This window comes from Anomaloglossus baeobatrachus, chromosome 2 (assembly GCF_048569485.1).
Source record: "Anomaloglossus baeobatrachus isolate aAnoBae1 chromosome 2, aAnoBae1.hap1, whole genome shotgun sequence".
In the NCBI taxonomy this organism is placed as follows: domain Eukaryota; kingdom Metazoa; phylum Chordata; class Amphibia; order Anura; family Aromobatidae; genus Anomaloglossus; species Anomaloglossus baeobatrachus.
This window is the reverse complement of record NC_134354.1, coordinates 128,644,807-128,665,906: the sequence shown is the minus strand read 5'-3', so window position 1 is coordinate 128,665,906 and position 21,100 is coordinate 128,644,807. Positions and strand designations below refer to the sequence as shown.

Sequence of the window (21,100 nt, the reverse complement as noted above, 5' to 3'; positions counted from 1 at the left end):
CTTACATCCTTTACAGAGCAGATGAATTTAATATTTTGATAGATTGGGCATTTCTGAATGCGGTGACACCAAATATGACTTATTTTTTTGTTTCATTGTCCATGGGGCAAAAGGGGGGGGCGATTTGAACTTGTTTTTAACCATATGGTTTTTTTTTTTTTTAACACACATTTAAAGGGAATTAATCAACAGGATTTTCGTATATAAGCTAAAGCCAGTGCTGTACTGGCACTATCAGGCTGATTCTATACATACCTGTAGTGGTCAGCTCGGATACATAGGTTTTGAAATCCAAAAAAGTAAAGTTTATAAAATAATCTGCTTGTTGAGTGACAGCTGCACTGGAGCAGATCATAGTTATCCCCTCCCCCTGTTAGAATTAGCATAAGAATTATACAAACGATTCACTGTCTGTTGCAGGACCTGTATGATGTCATACCCATGTGACCTGGTATCCAGCTTTGTTGGCTGAGGCCCCGCCCCTTCTGGTCACATGGGTACGACCTCACACAGGTCCTGGAGCAAAGTGAATCATTTGTATAATCCTTATGCTAATTCTAACAGAGGGAGGGGATAACTATGAATATATTATCTACTCCATTGCAACTGCCACTCAACAAGGAGCTAATTTTATAAAACTTTTTTGGATTTCAAAACCTAAACATCCGAGCTGACCACTACAGGTATGTATAGAATCAGCCCGATAGTGCCAGTATAGCACTGGCTTTAGCTTATGTACGAAAATCCTGGTGATTGGTTCCCTTTAATTGTTTTTACTAGTCACACTTACAGGGACATGAAGCTGATATACTCTATTTACTTCTGCTTCAGTACTACAATGTACAACAGAAAAGCTGATCTCCTGTGAATGCCGGCGTTCAGTGGACGTTCATAAGAACTACATCATGACAGTGACAGGAGTCATCAACTGACCCCCAGCTGTCACCCAGAGATTGATAGTGGGATTTAACTGGTTAACAGGCACGGATGTATCGCCAATCCCCCAGTGCTTGTTAGCTGCATGTCAGCTGATCAGATCAGCCAATATGTGCGGGAAAACATGCGGGCTCGCCACGCATTAATGAGAGGCACATGATCCTGGATGTACTGGTAAATCTAAGATCATAAAGGGGTTAATGGTTGTCTGAAGAATGTTCTCAGGGCTAATGATGTGCCAGATGTGTACAATGGGAGACAAGTCCAGAGACGCTGAAGACCATGGTAGAACCTTTATGCCATGGAGGTTGCTCATAGTAGCACGAGAAACATGCAGCCTGTTGTCAGGTTGAAAAACTGCTCTTGGGACACTCCTGGTTCCACCAACAAATCAATGTATAATAAAAAGCAAAGCCAAAGAAATAAGGAAATTGTTGTTAAGAAAAAAAAAAAAATCCAAAATAATTCAATCACCAAAATCCATTGGAGGACTAGTGTAGCATTCCTTTATGAAGGCCTCTCCATAGCATTGCCCACTTGGTCAGACTCAAAGAATGACAAGTAGTTACCATTTCTATATCTGCAAGTAAAATTAGTCGTCACATACCAATACTAAGGTGTCAAACCAACACTGGGCTACAAGCCAGATGTCCAGTTCCAGGTATCCATTAAATTGACCTCACGCCACAGATCTCAGTATTTCATAGAAGGCAATGGAGGCTGGAATTGAGGTCTTTCCTCTTTGGTGAGATGCCATCCTTTTGTCTTGGACACAAGAATAGCCAAAGGTTTGTTTGGAGATCATATAGGCAACGCCATGAAGAGGCCTTCGCGCGGGAACATGAAATTCCCCAGGTGCAGTCTTTATAACATAAAAAAGCTAGGCCGCCATGTGCTATTGTAAATGTGCTACCATGGCCTGCAGAGTCTCCAGACTTGTCTCCAATCAAGTCCATTGTTTGGCAATTGCAAAAGTAGCTGCCAGCAGTGAATTTTGATTATTTGCCCAAGTGCATTCAGCATGGAAGAACAGTTTTCATTAATAACCTGACTGATACATATTAAGCTTAAATGCCTTGTCATTCTGTGGTGGTGCACATACTCATTACTTTGAGATGTTTGGAAATTTAATTTTCACTTTTTCAATAATTGTGTAATTTTCATAATTCCATGACTGTTATTGGCATTGCGGTTTTAATGCTGAGGAGTGTGTGTGTGTGGTGAGTCAGTATTGACACATGCTTCGTGTTAGAGATTGTTAAGAACAAAACAATGGTAACATGTTATATTTGTCATTAACTTGAGGGACTTTAATCCTAAAAATAACTGACGATTTTATGAAGTTTACTTTGCGGTAACTCGATAAAATAAAGACTGGAAGCTACATACAAATAAGCCTAGGAGTGCATTTGGATGGGATGAAATACTCAAGGTACAGCAGAACACCCTCATTGCCTTCCAGGCTATTTTGCCTGTTGCTCCAACATTTGATGTAGCACTACGAAATACTACGAAACAAGTATGATTTTTATTAGTGTTCTAAAACCTAAGCAGCCATAACACTAGCTTTATAAGGTAACTCGTCCTGATAAGCGACACTGTTCAATGGAACCTATGAGGTAGATTTCCATGGTCCACTCCAAATCCTGCCGGGCTGATACACCTACACCAGAACATGACATGACACTACAGGGTGGGCCATAAGTATGAATACACCCTGATGAAGTGGTTGCTGATATCACCTTACCGTTTGGGGCATATTAGTACATGGTAGGGGCCAAACATTTGAGGTCGGGTGACGCCCATGGCGGCCATCTGCAAAGCCGCCATTTTGAATTCAAACTTTACTTTTTTCAATGGGAAGGGGGTCATGTGACACAAACAGAATTGCACAAGAAAAACAATGGTTTTTCATTTTTAGCATAGCTTTATTCATTATCGAGCTATTGACACGTGTGTGATATGGAATAACAGTAACCGACTAAAGGATGTGCTCAAAGTGCTGCCCATTGTGTTGAATAGTCAACGAGATTCTCTTCTCCCACTCTTGACACACAGAGCAATACCGCAGATCCAGGATGTGGGGCACCTGAAACAACGGATACAGGAGGCCAGTGGTAGCATTTCTTCTGCGGTATTGTTCCCAGTGTGTCAAGAGTGGGAGAAGAGAATAGCGTTGACAATTCAACACAATTGGCAGCACTTTGAGCACATCCTTTAGTGGGTTACTGTCGTTGTTCCATGTCACAAACATGTCAATAACTCGATAATGAATAAAGCTACGTTAAAATTGAGCACACCATTGGTTTTTTTGTGTGCAATTCTCTGCTTGATGTGTCACATGACCCCCTTCCCATTGAAAAAAGTAAAGTTGAATTCAAAATGGCTGCTTTGCAGATGGCCGCCATGGGCGTCATCCGGCCTCAAATGTTTGTACCCTACCATGTACTAATATGCCACAAACAGTAAGGTGATATCAGCAACCACTTCCATTTAATCAGGGTGTATCCATACTTATGGCCTACCCTGTATATAAAGGCAGCCATGACCTAAGTGATCCACACTCCACCAAATTCTCAATTCTAAAGTTCTGCCTTCTGGACACTAGGTTTATTACATTTGATTTTGGCCAATGTAATTGCTATTGCCTGTGGCACACATCTGTATTGGGCTGCATGGTGCCTCCAAGGTTTTTTCTACAGTGCAGAAGCAGACAGTACTGACCATCAGGAAAATTTTACTAACGATACATCAGGGGTTGGGCAGCCTGATGACAATGAAAGATCATGAAACAATCAATCATAAAAAAATGCTCGTATATGAAGAACTTTCAGTGTAAATGCAGTTTAACCCTAAAATCTGTCACGTGGGCCCTCATACCATCGATGCTTCCGAGATAATAAGATTAAAACCTGCTTTACACCATACGATCCAGGATACGATATCGTATGCGATCGTACCCGCCCCCATCGTATGTGCGGCACGTTCAACTTGTTGAACGTGTCGCACAAACGAGTAACCCCCGTCACACGTACTTACCTGTCCATACGACCGCGATGTGGGCGGAGAACATCCACTTCCTGGAGTGGGAGGGACGTTCGGCGTCACATCGACGTCATGCGGCAGCCGGCCAATAGACGCGGAGGGGCGGAGATGAGCGGACGTAAACATCCTGCCCACCTCCTTCCTTCCGCATTGCTGGCGGGAGCCACGGGACGCAGGTAAGATCTGTTCATCGTTCCCGGGATGTCACACACTGTGATGTGTGCTACCCCGGGTACGATGAACAACCCGATGTGTGCTACCCCGGGTACGATAAAACAACCTGACGTTCAATTTTTAGGAATTGAACGACGTGCATGCGATGAACGTTTTACCGTTCAATCGCAATCGCACGTAGCTGTCACACGCTACAATGTACCTTACGATGCCGGATGTGCGTCACTTACGACGTGACCCCGCCGACACATCGTAAGATATATTGTAGCGTGTAAAGCGCCCTTAACGCTACCGGCTGTAAACAGCTCTATATCTATGTGGTCAGATACATAAAATGCTGCCCGATTCTTCAGCAAGTGATTATGAAATCTGAGCAAAAACAATGCTCGTACAGCGCAGTCACTGCCGGAGCTACTGAAGAGATAGGTCACATTCTCCTTATGATCCACCACAAAAATATGGCTATACTTACTTCAGACGTGAAGACAGATTATAGACATTCCCAAATGTCAGTGATGGATGTCCAAACCTCTGCACTTAGCAAAAGCGCTGTGCTCATTTTCAATAACCATATAAGCAAGTTATTTTGTATCCATTAACAATCAAACTAATGAGGCCCAGCTAAAACTTAGAAAACGTTACATTACATATAATAAAAATAAAATCATCATCATGTACTTACATTGTACGTCTCCAACTTGACCCGAATTCTGAAGGTGTAAGATTGGAAGTTGGCATTCTGAAATACCTCCTCGTACGCCTGCTCATTCTGCAACAAGAACACGGCGGTGTTTAGAGGGAACGGAGAGGAGCTGTCAGGAGCGGCTCCCTCTGTCCAGGAACTAATTGCACCTTTAAACTTGTCAAAATAGCTCAGCAATCATCAGGGGGAGTAAAAGTCCTTTTCTCTCTTCCCAGAAGGAAGGTATTCAACAAAGCATGTGCTCACAAGAAGTGCGGACACCCACAGACTACTTTTAAATGAAAAGCAGCAGTGAGCACTTTTACCCTCCGGAGAGAAAGGAATCAGTCTGCATTCAGCTATATTGACAAAACCTCAGAAATGGCCAAAAAAAGATGAGTAAAAGCCACAATTTGTTCTGCCCCATCCCACAAACATGGATGATACATGGCACGCAGTCAGCCGCCATCATACCTAGGCTGTGCTCTGGACCATACTAGCAAACGTCACGCATGAAACCACAGCAGCAGAGACGTAAGCTGAGGACAGCACGTCATCAGGTCTGTAAATCGCTGAGGCATGTGTTATTTGTGCTATAAGCAACAAAAATTAAGTAACGGAAGTATACTTTTGGGAGATTCTAACTATGTATACCCCCAACTTAGAACTTAGAACAGTTACCTTAAAGGGAATCTGTCAGCAGGTTTTTGCTATGTAATTTGAAGATAGCATGATGTAGAGGTTAAAACACTGAATTTAGGGATGTGTCACTTATTAAGCTGGTGTCACACACAGCGACAACGACGTTGCTGCTACGTCACCATTTTCTGTGACGTTGCAGCGACGTCCCGTCGCTGTGTGTGACATCCAGCAACGACCTGGCCCCTGCTGTGAGGTCGCCGCTCGTTGCTGAATGTCCAGCTTCATTTTTTGGTCGTCACTCTCCCGCTGTGACACACACATCGCTGTGTGTGACAGCGAGAGAGCGACGAAATTAAGCGAGCAGGGAGCAGGAGCCGGCGTCTGGCAGCTGCGGTAAGCTGTAACCAGCGTAAACATCGGGTAACCAAGGGAAGACCTTTCCCTGGTTACCCGATATTTACCTTCGTTACCAGGCTCCGCCCTGGCTGCCAGTGGCGGCTCCTGCTCTCTGCACATGTAGCTGCAGTACACATCGTGTAATTAACCCGATGTATACTGTAGCAAGGAGAGCAAGGAGCCAGCGCTAAGCAGTGTGCGCGGCTCCCTGCTCTCTGCACTGTGACATGTAGCTGCAGTACACATCGGGTTAATTGACCCGATGTGTACTGTACCTAGGAGAGCAAGGAGCCAGCGCTAAGCGCGGCTCCCTGCTCTCTGCACATGTAGCGACGTTATGATCGCTGCTGCGTCGCTGTGTTTGACAGATAAGCAGCGATCATAACAGCGACTTACAAGGTCGCTGTTACGTCACAGAAAAAGGTGACGTAACAGCGACGTCGTTGTCGCTGTCGCTTAGTGTGAACCCAGCTTTAGTCTGTGTGCGGTTTCCACACAATGAGAGGTTTATCACCAGATTATCCAGATTATCACTGCCTGACCTCCTCCGATTAGCAGCTCATTGTCTAAACACAATATACATTGAGAGCTGTGGTGTAGGTGGGGGTATCTTTGTGAGCTCTGTTACATCTAAGGCCCAAGACACACGGCATGAAAATCAGAGCGAGTGAAATGCGATAAAACATCGCATTCCACTCGGACCAATATTAACTTATGTCCCAGCACCTATGAGTGATTATTTTCTTGGCCCCAATTGGACCGAGAAAACACTCGCAGCGTGCTACGATTGTAATGAGAGACGCTTTCTCTCTGACTCATTCAAGTCTAAGGGGCGAGAGAGAGATCACACTACACTCGAATACCGGTGTACCGCGAGTGCAGGGCGAGAATCGCAATTGCCGGCAACAGAGGAGAGAGGGAGATAAATCCCTCCCTCCCCTCCGCAGCGCCGGCCCGCCCCCGCAGTTGAGGTCCGATCGAATGATCAGACCGCAGTCGAAGTGACACTCGCATGACACTCGGCTCTCTCTGTGCTGCCAGCGTGACCCGAGTGTCATGCGAGGATCGCACTAGTGCCCGTGTGGCCCCGGCTTAAGAAGTGCTGCACCCAGTAAACAGTCTCGTTTCCTACATTATGCTGCTCTCAGATGAGGTAGCAAAAACTCGGTGATAGATTCCCTTTAATGGCTATGAACACCTTTCAAATGACCTAAAAATATATTTTTCGATATTTTAGTGGTTTCTTTTGGTCTAAAAATGAATGAGAATGAAGATTTCAGACTTCTGATTTGCAGTTTGCAGCCTCATCCAAGCTCCAGATTTATAGGTCTCTCTCAGTAATACAGGCTGGATGTGAGCTCAGTTTTCTCTGCCTTCCCCGAGACTGCTTTCTCCTCTCTCAACACTGTTAACCATCTGTGTACAACCCCCTCTCACTACCAACTATATCATAGAAAATGAAGGGGGAGAGCAGAAAAGTCACACTGAGTAACGCTGAGCTAAAGGACTTAGGCTGCTTTCACACTACTTTTTTTTAACATCCGTCATGAACGTTTTTTTTAACGCAAAAACGGATCCAGTGCAAATGCATTTTCATTTCAATGCATTTGCAATGGACTCGCGTCAACATGCGTTCACCTGCATTTGCGTCCATTATAGTGAGGATTCAGCGACTTGCAGTTTTTTAACATCTTTCAAAAACGCTACTTGTAGCGTTTTTGAGCTGCGTCCAAATACTGCATGTCACTGGATCCTGACTAAACAGCATGTGAACGCTGGCATGCTGATAGACAGGATCCTGCTTGCTCTACTGAGCATGCACAGAAACCAGCCTCGGGTGATCAGTCTCTCCCCCTCCCCCTCTGTCTCTCTCCCCCTCCCCCTCTGTCTCTCTCCCCCTCCCCCTCTGTCTCTCTCCCCCACCCCCTCTGACTCTCTCCCACCCTCGCCTCTCCCCCACCCCCTCTGACTCTCTCCCACCCTCACCTCTCTCCCACCCTCGCCTCTCTCCCACCCTCGCCTCTCTCCCACCCTCGCCTCTCTCCCACCCTCGCCTCTCTCCCACCCTCGCCTCTCTCCCACCCTCGCCTCTCTCCCACCCTCGCCTCTCTCCCACCCTCGCCTCTCTCCCACCCTCGCCTCTCTCCCACCCTCGCCTCTCTCCCACCCTCGCCTCTCTCCCACCCTCGCCTCTCTCCCACCCTCTCCTGGGAGCTGCGGACAGTCGTAACCAAGATAAATATCGGGTATCCAAGGAAAGCGCTTCTCTTAGTTACCCGATGTTTACGTGTGCAGGGAGCCCGGCTCCTAGCACCTGCGGATGCTCGTAACCAACGTAAATATCGGGTATCCAAGCAAGTTACCCGATGTTTACCTTGGTTACGAGCCTCTGCAGCTGTTCGAAGCCGGCTCCCAGTATATCATGTTCAGTTCCCCTCACTCCCGATCACATGACTCCAGTGCCCGCCCATAAACTTAAAGTGACAGGATCCTGCAAAATAACACATGCGTTTTTTTGCTGTAAAAGCAGGATCCGCTTTTACAGCAAAAAAACGTTCATGACGCATGTTAAAAAAACGTAGTGTGAAAGCAGCCTTAGACACTCTGTAGCAGCAAAATGGTGATTTTTTGTTTAATTTAAATGAAGACTATTTAGAAAGTTGCTGAACTGCTTAATTCCACACACAATTTTTTTTTATTGTGCATTAGCCTTTCATAGGAACTTATCCAGCTGATTCACATTGTGCAAACCACAAATCAGAGCCTGGAGACAAGATTGCAACAAGGTATACCGTATCTTTCTCAGGAACATCCCAGCGTTTCAGAGAAAACATATTGAAGATATAACCGGGGACCATAGACAGGCAAGATTAGTCAAGCACTTCCCCCAGATGGCTTTGCTCCACTCCACGTGGGTGACCGGTCTCACCCAAGCAGTTCCTGGAAAAATCTCTGGGCTCTTCAAACAATAGGTTTACTGAATTGACAAAAGCGTTTCAGAGAAAAATATGCCTGGCTGCAATCATACAGCCACGCTCCCATTCATGCAGGTCGTGGTCTGGATAAATCAGATGTCAGGCTCCCTTTATGGGTAAATGAGTTGATAATGATCCTTCCCTTTGGGTTTTGCTTTACTTTCACATTACCATGCACTTGAAGCTGACTGAAGTATGTACGTAAACACACAATCCAATCTGACTTGCTGCAGCCGCCACTAGAGTGTGAATCCTTAGGCTATGTGCCCACGCTGCGGAAAATTTGCGGAATTTGACGCGGATTTTTTAAAAAATCCGCAGTACAGCGAGTCCCCAGCCATTTCTATGGAATTTTGGCACTGCTGTGCCCATGCTGCGTTTTTTTCCAGCAGAAATAATGCGGATTTCCCTGCGGAAAAATCTGCAGCATGTGAATTATTCTTGCGGATTTTTCCGCAAGATCCCATACTTACCTGCCTTGATAGAAGACACTGGAGTCACTTCCTCCGGTGCAGAGGAGCGCAGTGGAGCCAGGAGCAGGGGGTGGGCGGGGCCTGCACAAGCTTCGGTCATGTGACAGCCGGAGCTAGTTCAGGCCCGCCCACCTCCGGCAATGTGCAGATAGAAATGGCTGGAAAGTGAAGTGCTGCGTGATGGAGGTAAGTATGAACTCCCCAATCACTCCAGCACTTGTTCTGCATTGAGGATGCAGTGCCGAAGCCATGGTACTGTATCCTCAATGCAGAATGCCCGCAGCATAGCCGCAGGACATTCAGCAATACAACCGCAGCATTAAAACAGACAAAGTTGTGCTGCGGATTTCTGGGAGCTCCTGCGGAATGTTCTGCGGATATATTCACAGGTCACTTTCCCCGTGGGCACATAGCCTTACTGTGTACCATTATTGAATGCAATAAGCTGCCATTCTCTCCCAAGTGGTAGTCAGGTGTTAAGGGTTTTGTTGTATTTTTGTTAGAGTTACTACCATTTAGAGCCCTGCAAACTACTTGTCAATCAAAAGCATCATACCTTTTCCTTGAGTTCTCCAAGATAAGCAGCATTTTGGCCAAGAATTGCTTCCGCTGACTCCTGAAAACATGTAATCCATTGATTCTCTCCAAAATCAGCAATATTTGCCTAAAATAAATCACATCAGGTAAATCATAAGGCATTCATTCAATATACAAGAGAAAGAAAGGGCAACTATAAATATCAAGTGGCTACAAACAGCTCACCAGTTACATTTCATAGAATGGGAAAATAATGGTTCAGCGGGCACTAGAACAATACAAGGAACTGCAAAATGTATAGTAAGAGGCACGGAAAGGAAGATATACCGTGTCTTTCCAAAAATAAGCCTGCCTCCAACAATAAGCCCTACCATGAAAATAAGTCCTAGTCACTGATCAATAATGAAGTGTCCATGCAGCCAAACGAGTTAAATAACACTGCAGGACACTTCATTATAGAAAGCAGACACCCCCAAAAGAGAGAAGAGGACAGAAGACCCCGCATTCATACTCAAACGTCGAACGGAAGGACCTGCAGCGGAACACACATCAGATGGCGCGCCCACACACGAGATGGCGCGCCCACACACATCAGATCGTGCACCCACTCTCCACAACCAGTGATACCAATTGCGTCTGGCTGGCTGAGAATCGGGAGACGCAGTGCAGTGGAATGCATCAATGCGTTCCATCGCTGAGTCCTCCATGCGCTCCACTGCACTGTGTCCCATCTTCCCCTCCTGGCCGGAAGTAATACGTATTGCTGGATGTGGCGAGTGTGTGTATGCGATCCGATGTGTAAGTGTGTGTGTGTGTGTACACACAGTCTGATGCAAGTGTCGACCAGATGCAGGGTAGGACTGCATGGAGCATACCTGCTGGTAGTGCCCGCCAAAGATCGTATGGGAACCTGATGTAGACACAGACATCTGCTGTCTGGTAAGTATGATTCTCCTGGGAAATGGGATGGTGAGGGGGTAGGTCTGCTTTTTTGCGGGGATAAACTTAACCCCAACCGTTCTTCACTGAGAACGTTATAAATAATTATATACACACACGGGAACCTCAATTACGTTTGTAAAATACTACTTTGCCACAAGAATGTGCATGGTGTTATCGTCTCCAAAGGCATCTTTTCATTTCATCCTATAGCCGGATTTTGACCCCATTACATCCTTACCAGACACAGTCTTTTCTCTCAAGTGCCTTTTTTCTCCTCCCAGCGAATTGGAATTTCCTATAGGAGTTGTGTGTTTGTATCCATTTTCATCTCTTATTGATCATCTGCGGTGACTTATTGTATTGCAGGAGTAGTGTACGTTTCTATGTAAGGCTGAATCTGGTATTTCTTATACCCCATTGGGCACATTTTCTTTTGCTCAGTGCCTTTCTAAGTTCATATCTTTCCTTATTGTGATCACTGTTATTGGGAGGTGCCGATTTTGTTGCATAGTGTCTTTTATTGGATATCTTTACACTTCATATAACAATGTATATGCGAAGATGGGTAAACCATCGCTAGAGCCATGACTTGGGTGTAGACATCAGATATGTAATGTGCCGTTTGACATAACCACCATTGACTGGAAAGACAATCGAACAGGATAAACACAACAGACAACATTATCTAGCGGAAGAGGAAACTGGATTTTCTGAAATTCTGAGCATCCTTCCCCCCCATCTGCAATGGAAAGCAGAAAGCTGTATGATGTATTTTTATATCTAGCTTCTGACATCAGCGTCTATTGTGAGAGCTGCGGATCTAAGGCTGGTGGTCGATGACAAGAGGTTATGGGAACAGGGTGCTCGAGTCAGAAGCCTTAATGCTGTGCAAAGACAAGCTACGTCTCATAGAAACCGCATTAAGACGAGTGTTCAATTCACCAACAGCCTGTTACTTGTACGTTCCACAACATTTTACTGCCATTTCAGATCATTAGGGATTTCGACCGGCATTAAACAGCTTGATTGTAAGTCGCCACAGCTGCCGAGGGCTGATGAATATAATGAGCCCGAGAGAAGAAAGAAACCGAGCTCTCCCCACCGGGTCAGGGCCAACGAGCACTTGTGTGAAAGTGGTGAGGCAGCGTGTGGAGATCTGGCAGCCTTTTGCAGGAGCTGGAATTATTCTTTGCACTCCGGTATATGAATTCCTCTCACAGACTCGAGGAGATATAGGCTGCGTCTTTGAAGCAGACACCACTAATGCAGGCGGTGAGGGCATGGCTCCCGAGTGTGCTAAATACACTAAATATAGGCCTACAGCAATGAGCGCCGGCCGGTGCATCCCTCTATAAACATTTACCGGTAATTTATCTTTAGGACGGTCGGCTCACCCAAAGATGACGGAGGGATTGACGAGATCCTTTACGTAAGTAATGGTGTCCAGCTAACAGTTATAGAGGGAAGAAAAACCCAAAAACAAAGAAACTGCAATAAATAACGTAGAAATGAGTATTTGTGTCTAGAACAAGCTGTTTGGTAATTGAGCCCCACAAAGACGCCCAGCATGGACATCTGTACTAATACAGTGCAGATTCAGCTCTGTGGTCTTTACACAAGTACAAAGGCTTCTCGGAGGGGAAACTTGGCAGGAGATTTGAGCTTTATATCTTGGATTTTGGATCAATGACAGAGCGAGTGAGCCGTATTTAAACAAGATCGTTCGGCGGTTACTTTGCCCAGGAATGAGAATGAAATTTGTGTTCGTCAGCGAGTCTCAAAGCAGTTGTGGAGGCTACACAAGCGTGCCACACATTAGCGCCGCTGCCGAGGGATCACTAAACGCATTTTGGTGCACCTGACAATTTACAAGTCTTCTGTCAGACTCACACAAGAAGATACAGCCAAGACGAACGTGTAAGGATATTCTACCGAGTAATTCTGGATGCCATATTTGTACTAGATAAAGAGGAGTAGGTGAAAGAAGGGTACGGATGATTAAAAACAACACAGGGGCAGAATATTTTCAGCAGCTGCCATAAAGCAGCATTAGGCTGGAGTCACAAACAGCATTTTGCATCGTTTTAACGGATTTTCTTTAGATCAAAGACACAAACCGCCAGGCTTTAGTCTATGGTGAAATTGCAAATGCTCCACACACACAAAAAAATGCCAGCTGATCCGATCCCCGGTGCGCATGGTTCCAGGAGACTCATCTGTTAGATTCCCTTTTATGCTCTGATAATGTCACTTTTCTGACATACATTTCAATAGAACTTAGAACATGTTTTTGTTGGTGATTTTCAAGTGCTGAAAATAAAGTGCAATAAAAAACAAATGAACTTGAAACGCTAGTTTTATTTTCTCAAGTATATTAAACCGCTGAATATTGGTGGAATAGCGCCAGGATATGGGCCATGGTCCAATCAGGAGGGAGCATGTTAAGATTGCAGCCATATGGTGGTGCCTGTCTGCTATTGCCACGCTCCTAGTTAGTTGCATAGAAGGCCATAACTCAATCCCTCCCCGCCCTCCTATCCCGGGTTATGGCTGCCGGTTATCCACCTAACAGGAGCAGAGCTCTCAGACGCCTCCATCTAAGGCACCTCGGGGATGTGCAGTTTCAGGTGAGTTTGATATGCCAGTAATTACACTGATTTGGAGAATCATGTAGCCAGGTCATTTTTACTACATAATGAGAGCACCAAAAATACGACACCTACCGGAAACACGGCAGACCCTGTACATGGACTTTTTTTTTATTCAAGTGGTGAAAAAAAAGAGTCAGGAGTTTGTGATTTGAACTTTATTTTTTACTGTTTTTTTACTAGTCCTCTTAAGGGACTTGAAGCTGCAAACATCCAGTCGCTTGTGCTATACACAACAGTGCTGATGCACTGCTCTGTATAGCAGAAATCACTATTTCCTATGAACAACCCGCAGCCAGCGTTCACAGGAGAATTGTAATGACTGACACAAGGAATCACGAGCTGACCCCCAGCGGTTATAACAACCTGTCAGCACCCCACGATCACGTCACGGGAGCAGGGAATGACAAACCCCCTACAGGCTCATGTTAAATCTCGCTGAAAGAGACTGACAGTGGGATTTAACTAGTTAAAATTTTCCTATATAAACTAAAGCCAGTGCTATGCTGGCGCTATCATACTGATTCTACACATACTTTTAGTTGTGAGATTGCATGTATAGTTTTTGAACTACATGCAAATTACAGAAATGTACAGCTTTTTGATTGGCAGGAGCTGCAGAATAGCAAATATCTGGGTTGGGTTTTACTATTTATTCCCGCCCATGTCTGCCTGCCAGGCCTATATAAATGTTACACTGTATGGGCTGCATTTCTAACACACCCCTATCATGTGACAGACATGACTCATACCTGGAAGGAGCCAATACAGTCTAGCAGGTAGCTCACTGAGAGGGGAACTAAAACTTTAGATGTGTTTGTATTGAAGTAAAGTGCTGCTGCATTGCTCCTCAAAGCTCACTGCCAGTGAGATGGAAGCTGAAGTAATGTTAGCTGCAAACAGACAGCTCTGCAGAAGAACTGACAGCACTGTGAGAGGAGAGCTGCAGATGTGTTTGTAAGGAGACAAAGATCAGTTCTGCTGAGTGTGATTATAACTGTCAGTCATTACATGTCTCACATTGGAATCATCCACTTTCATTTAAAGTAAGCTATAGAGGCAGATTATCAGGGAGATCTGTGCCTGCTTCATAGAGCTTAACAGTTTATTAACATATAAAAAGAAGGGAATTTTGTTACTTACCGTAAATTCCTTTTCTTCTAGCTCCTATTGGGAGACCCAGACGATTGGGTGTATAGCACTGCCTCCGGAGGCCACACAAAGCAATTACACTAAAAAGTGTAAGGCCCCTCCCCTTCTGGCTATACACCCCCAGTGGGATCACTGGCTCACCAGTTTTAGTGCAAAAGCAAGAAGGAGGAAAGCCAATAACTGGTTTAAACAAATTCACTCCGAAGTAACGTCGGAGAACTGAAAACCGTTCAACATGAACAACATGTGTACCCGAAAAACAACCAAAAATCCCGAAGGACAACAGGGCGGGTGCTGGGTCTCCCAATAGGAGCTAGAAGAAAAGGAATTTACGGTAAGTAACAAAATTCCCTTCTTCTTCGGCGCTCCATTGGGAGACCCAGACGATTGGGACGTCCAAAAGCTGTCCCTGGGTGGGTAAAGAATACCTCATGTTAGAGCTGCAAGACAGCCCTCCCCTATAGGGAGGCAACTGCCGCCTGCAGGACTCTTCTACCTAGGCTGGCGTCCGCCGAAGCATAGGTATGCACCTGATAATGTTTGGTGAAAGTGTGCAGACTCGACCAGGTAGCTGCCTGGCACACCTGTTGAGCCGTAGCCTGGTGTCGCAATGCCCAGGACGCACCCACGGCTCTGGTAGAATGGGCCTTCAGCCCTGATGGAACCGGAAGCCCAGCAGAACGGTAGGCTTCAAGAATTGGTTCTTTGATCCATCGAGCCAGGGTGGCCTTAGAAGCCTGCGACCCTTTGCGCTTACCAGCGACAAGGACAAAGAGTGCATCCGAACGGCGCAAGGGCGCCGTGCGGGAAATGTAGATTCTGAGTGCTCTCACCAGATCCAAGAAATGTAAATCCTTCTCATACCGATGAACTGCATGAGGACAAAACGAAGGCAAAGAGATATCCTGATTAAGATGAAAAGAGGATACCACCTTCGGGAGAAACTCCTGAATGGGGCGCAGCACTACCTTGTCCTGGTGGAAGAACAGGAAGGGAGCCTTGGATGATAGCGCTGCCAGCTCAGACACTCTCCGAAGAGATGTGATCGCTACCAGAAAAGCCACTTTCTGTGATAGTCTAGAAAGTGAAACCTCCCTCAGAGGCTCGAAGGGCGGCTTCTGGAGGGCAACTAGTACCCTGTTCAGATCCCATGGATCTAACGGCCGCTTGTACGGGGGTACGATATGGCAAACCCCCTGTAGGAACGTGCGCACCTTAGGAAGGCGTGCCAAACGCCTCTGAAAAAAGACGGATAGCGCCGAGACCTGACCTTTAAGGGAGCCGAGCGACAAACCTTTTTCTAACCCAGATTGCAGGAAAGAAAGAAAGGTAGGCAATGCAAATGGCCAGGGAGACACTCCCTGAGCAGAGCACCAGGATAAGAATATCCTCCACGTTCTGTGGTAGATCTTAGCGGACGTGGGCTTCCTAGCCTGTCTCATGGTGGCAACGACCCCTTGGGATAATCCTGAAGACGCTAGGATCCAGGACTCAATGGCCACACAGTCAGGTTCAGGGCCGCAAAATTCCGATGGAAAAACGGCCCTTGGGACAGTAAGTCTGGTCGGTCTGGTAGTGCCCACGGTTGGCCGACCGTGAGCTGCCACAGATCCGGATACCACGCCCTCCTCGGCCAGTCTGGGGCGACGAGTATGACGCGGCTGCAATCGGATCTGATCTTGCGTAGCACTCTGGGCAAGAGTGCCAGAGGTGGAAACACATAAGGGAGCCGGAACTGCGACCAATCTTGCACCAGGGCGTCTGCTGCCAGCGCTCTTTGATCGCGAGACCGTGCCATGAAGGTTGGGACCTTGTTGTTGTGCCGGGACGCCATGAGGTCGACGTCCGGCCTTCCCCATCGGCGACAGATTTCCTGAAACACGTCTGGGTGAAGGGACCATTCCCCTGCGTCCATGCCCTGGCGACTGAGGAAGTCTGCTTCCCAGTTTTCTACGCCGGGGATGTGAACTGCGGATATGGTGGAGGCCGTGGCTTCCACCCACATCAGAATCCGCCGGACTTCCTGGAAGGCTTGCCGACTGCGTGTCCCCCCTTGGTGGTTGATGTATGCCACCGCTGTGGAGTTGTCCGACTGAATTCGGATCTGCCTTCCTTCCAGCCACCGCTGGAAGGCTAGTAGGGCAAGATACACTGCTCTGATTTCCAGAACATTGATCTGAAGGGTGGACTCCTGCTGAGTCCACGTACCCTGAGCCCTGTGGTGGAGAAAAACCGCTCCCCACCCTGACAGACTCGCGTCTGTCGTGACCACCGCCCAAGACGGTGGTAGGAAGGATCTTCCCTGTGATAATGAGGTGGGAAGAAGCCACCACTGCAGAGAGTCCTTGGCCGTCTGGGAAAGGGAGACTTTCCTGTCCAGGGATTTTGACTTCCCGTCCCATTGGCGGAGAATGTCCCATTGAAGTGGGCGCAGATGAAACTGCGCAAACGGAACCGCCTCCATTGCCGCCACCATCTTCCCGAGGAAGTGCATGAGGCGTCTTAAGGAGTGCGACTGACTTTGAAGGAGAGCCTGCACCCCAGTCTGTAGAGACCGCTGCTTGTCCAGCGGAAGCTTCACTATCGCTGAGAGAGTATGGAACTCCATGCCAAGATACGTTAGTGATTGGGTCGGTGACAGATTTGACTTTGAGAAGTTGATGATCCACCCGAACGTCTGGAGAGTCTCCAGTGCAACAGTCAAGCTGAGTTGGCATGCCTCTTGAGAGGGTGCCTTGACCAGTAGATCGTCCAAGTAAGGGATCACAGAGTGTCCCTGAGAGTGCAAGACTGCTACCGCTGCCGCCATGATCTTGGTGAACACCCGTGGGGCTGTCGCCAGACCAAATGGCAGAGCTACGAACTGAAGATGGTCGTCTCCTATCACGAAGCGTAGAAAGCGTTGGTGCTCTGTAGCAATCGGCACGTGGAGATAAGCATCCTTGATGTCTATTGATGCTAGGAAATCTCCTTGAGACATTGAGGCAATGACTGAGCGGAGGGATTCCATCCGGAACCGCCTGGCGTTCACATGCTTGTTGAGCAGTTTTAGGTCCAGAACAGGACGGAATGAGCCGTCCTTTTTTGGCACCACAAAGAGATTGGAGTAAAAACCTTGACCTCGTTCCTGAAGAGGAACAGGGACCACCACTCCTTCTGCTCTTAGAGAATTCACCGCCTGCAGAAGGGCATCTGCTCGGTCGGGATGTGGGGAAGTTCTGAAGAACCGAGGCGGAGGACGAGAACTGAACTCTATCCTGTACCCGTGAGACAAAATGTCTGTTACCCACCGGTCTTTGACCTGTGGCAGCCAAATGTCGCAAAAGCGGGAGAGCCTGCCACCGACCGAGGATGCGGAGGGAGGCGGCCGAAAGTCATGAGGCAGCCGCCTTGGAAGCGGTACCTCCGGTTGCTTTCTTGGGGCGTGAGTGAGCCCGCCAGGAATCAGAGCTCCTTTGCTCTTTCTGAGTCCCTTTGGACGAGGAGAATTGGGGCTTGCCCGAGCCTCGAAAGGACCGAAACTTTGACTGCCACTTCCTCTGTGGAGGTTTGCTTGATCTGGGCTGGGGTAAGGAGGAGTCCTTACCTTTGGACTGTTTAATGATTTCCGCCAATTGCTCACCAAACAGTCTGTCTCCAGATAATGGCAAGCTGGTTAAACATTTTTTAGAAGCAGAATCTGCTTTCCATTCCTTTAACCACAAGGCTCTGCGCAAAACTACAGAGTTGGCGGATGCCATTGAGGTACGGCTCGTAGAGTCCAGTACCGCATTGATAGCGTAGGTCGCAAACGCAGACATTTGCGTAGTTAGGGACGCCACTTGCGGCACTGCTGGACGTATGAGAGAGTCCACCTGTGCCAGACCAGCTGAAATAGCTTGGAGCGCCCACACGGCCGCGAATGCTGGAGCAAACGACGCGCCGATAGCTTCATAGACAGATTTCAACCAAAGGTCCATCTGTCTGTCATTGGCATCTTTAAGTGAAGCCCCATCCGCCACTGCAACTATGGATCTAGCTGCAAGCCTGGATATTGGAGGGTCCACTTTTGGACACTGGGTCCAGCGTTTGACCACGTCAGGGGGAAAAGGATAACGTGTATCCTTAAGGCGTTTAGAAAAAACGCTTGTCCGGATAAGTATTGTGTTTCTGGATGGATTCTCTGAAGTCAGAGTGGTCCAGAAAAGTACTCAATTTACGCTTGGGATACAGGAAATGGAATTTCTCCTGCTGTGCAGCTGCCTCCTCTGCAGAAGGGGCTGGGGGAGAAATATCCAACAGCCTATTGATGGCCGCTATAAGGTCATTTACCATGGCGTCACCATCTGGCGTATCCAAATTGAGTGCGGCGTCAGGACAAGACTCCTGATCACCCACCTCTGAGCCATCATATAGAGACCCTTCTCGCTGAGACCCTGATCCGCGTGATGACGTGGAGGGTCTCTCCCAGCGAGCTCGCTTAGGCGGACTGGGACTGTCGTCGGAGTCAGAGCCCTCAGCCTGTGATGCCTGGGACCCCCTTGAATTACGGATTAATTCCAGCTGAGGGGGGCCGGGGAACATAGACACAGCGGTGTCCATGGTCTGAGCAACTGGCCTGGACTGCAAGGTCTCCAGGATTTTTGTCATAGTCACAGACATTTTATCAGCAAAGACTGCAAATTCTGTCCCCGTCACCGGGGTAGGGTTCACAGGCGTCTCTGCCTGGGCTACCACCACAATAGGCTCTGGCTGACGAAGTGCCAATGGGACTGAACATTGCACACAATGAGAGTCGTTGGAGCCTGCTGGTAGATTAGCCCCACATGCTGTACAAGCAGTGTATACAGCCCGTGCCTTGGCACCCTTGCGTTTTGCGGATGACATGCTGTTGTCTCCTCAAAGCAATATAGGGTGTACAGCCAAGAAGCGACCTTACAGTGCAGTACACAAATATAACACTGTGGCACTAGTGGGGCCGCACGTATGTGCTGCTTACCGCCCGCTTAGCGCGGGTGTGTGGTCGCCAGAAACCCCTAGCCTGGGTCCCTCAGAGCCTGCGTCCGTTCTCCAGCCAGACTGCATGTGTATAATGGCTGCCGGCGTCCTGGGGAGCTGCAAGCCTGGGGGCGGGCCTAGGGCGTGCACAGAGAAAAAGCGCGAAGCCTGTGTCCTACTGTGCTCAGTGAGAGGGCTGGAGCATGTAAATCGTGCTCCAGCCCTCGGCGCTGCCGATTGAACAACGTCTCTCCCCTACCCTGATTGACAGGGTGGGGGGCGTCAACGAAGCGGAGCTAGGCCGCAGAAAACCGGGGACTAAAGTTAGAAGCGCCGCCGCCGTAAAAGCGCGGTCGGCGCGTCCCCGGCGCACTACAAGTCGCAGCTGCGCCGCCGCTCCAGGGGCGGTCGGCGCGGCGATCCACACACATAAAGTCCCCCAGTAATCTGCGGGGACTATAAGCCCAGCGCACAGCGCTACAGTCCCCGGCGCACTAGCACACCCAGCAAGCCTGGGGTGTGCGTGACCTGCCATACGGGGACACAGAGTACCTGAAAGTTGCAGGGCCTTGTCCCTGAACGGCACTCCCGCTCCACATCCAGCAGGTTCTATGGGTCTGTGGATGGAGCCCGGCCTCAGGGCTTGGTGGCCGGTAAGATCCCACTTCCTCAGAGCCCCTCAGGGGGATGGGGAAGGAAAACAGCATGTGGGCTCCAGCCTCCGTACCCGCAATGGGTACCTCAACCTTACAAACCACAAGTGGGGTAAGAAGGGAGCATGCTGGGGGCCCCATATGGGCCCTCTTTTCTTCCATCCGATATAGTCAGCAGCTACTGCTGACTAAACAGTGGAGCTATGCGTGGATGTCTGACCTCCTTCGCACAAAGCAGAAAACTGGTGAGCCAGTGATCCCACTGGGGGTGTATAGCCAGAAGGGGAGGGGCCTTACACTTTTTAGTGTAATTGCTTTGTGTGGCCTCCGGAGGCAGTGCTATACACCCAATCGTCTGGGTCTCCCAATGGAGCGCCGAAGAAAACATGATTTCTCCGAACTAAAACATTGAATTGCAGATATCAAGGAGTTACTTTATTTCACTTTTTGTGACCTGCATGCTCACAGAGTGTTGAGGAGGGCTCATCCTACTGACAAATTCTCTTGGAAATGCAAACGGTCTACAGAAACCATGCAGTTTCTGTTTAAAGTAATGACACTTTGCTGCATCAGTCAGAAAAGTTTGGATCATGACAATTTCAAGGTAAAGAAGGGAATTTTGTTTACTTACCGTAAATTCCTTTTCTTCTAGCTCTAATTGGGAGACCCAGACAATTGGGTGTATAGGCTATGCCTCCGGAGGCCGCACAAAGTATTACACTAAAAAGTGTTAAGCCCCTCCCCTTCTGCCTATACACCCCCCGTGCTCCCACGGGCTCCTCAGTTTTGGTGCAAAAGCAAGAAGGAGGAAAAAAAAAATTATAAACTGGTTTAAAGTAACTTCAATCCGAAGGAATATCGGAGAACT

At 47.9% G+C, this 21,100-nt stretch overlaps 1 protein-coding gene across 1 annotated transcript in view; it reads right to left on the bottom strand.

The window, feature by feature from the left end:
• RPA1 (replication protein A1) overlaps positions 1–21,100 on the bottom strand; it is a 134,458-nt gene that overhangs the window by 8,744 nt on the left and 104,614 nt on the right. Inside the window, exons 15-16 of the mRNA XM_075335336.1 lie at positions 9,880–9,987; positions 4,838–4,924 (exon numbers count right to left, since the gene is read on the bottom strand). Coding sequence (XP_075191451.1) covers positions 4,838–4,924; positions 9,880–9,987 — 195 coding nt within the window. The remainder of the gene's footprint in view (positions 1–4,837; positions 4,925–9,879; positions 9,988–21,100) is intronic.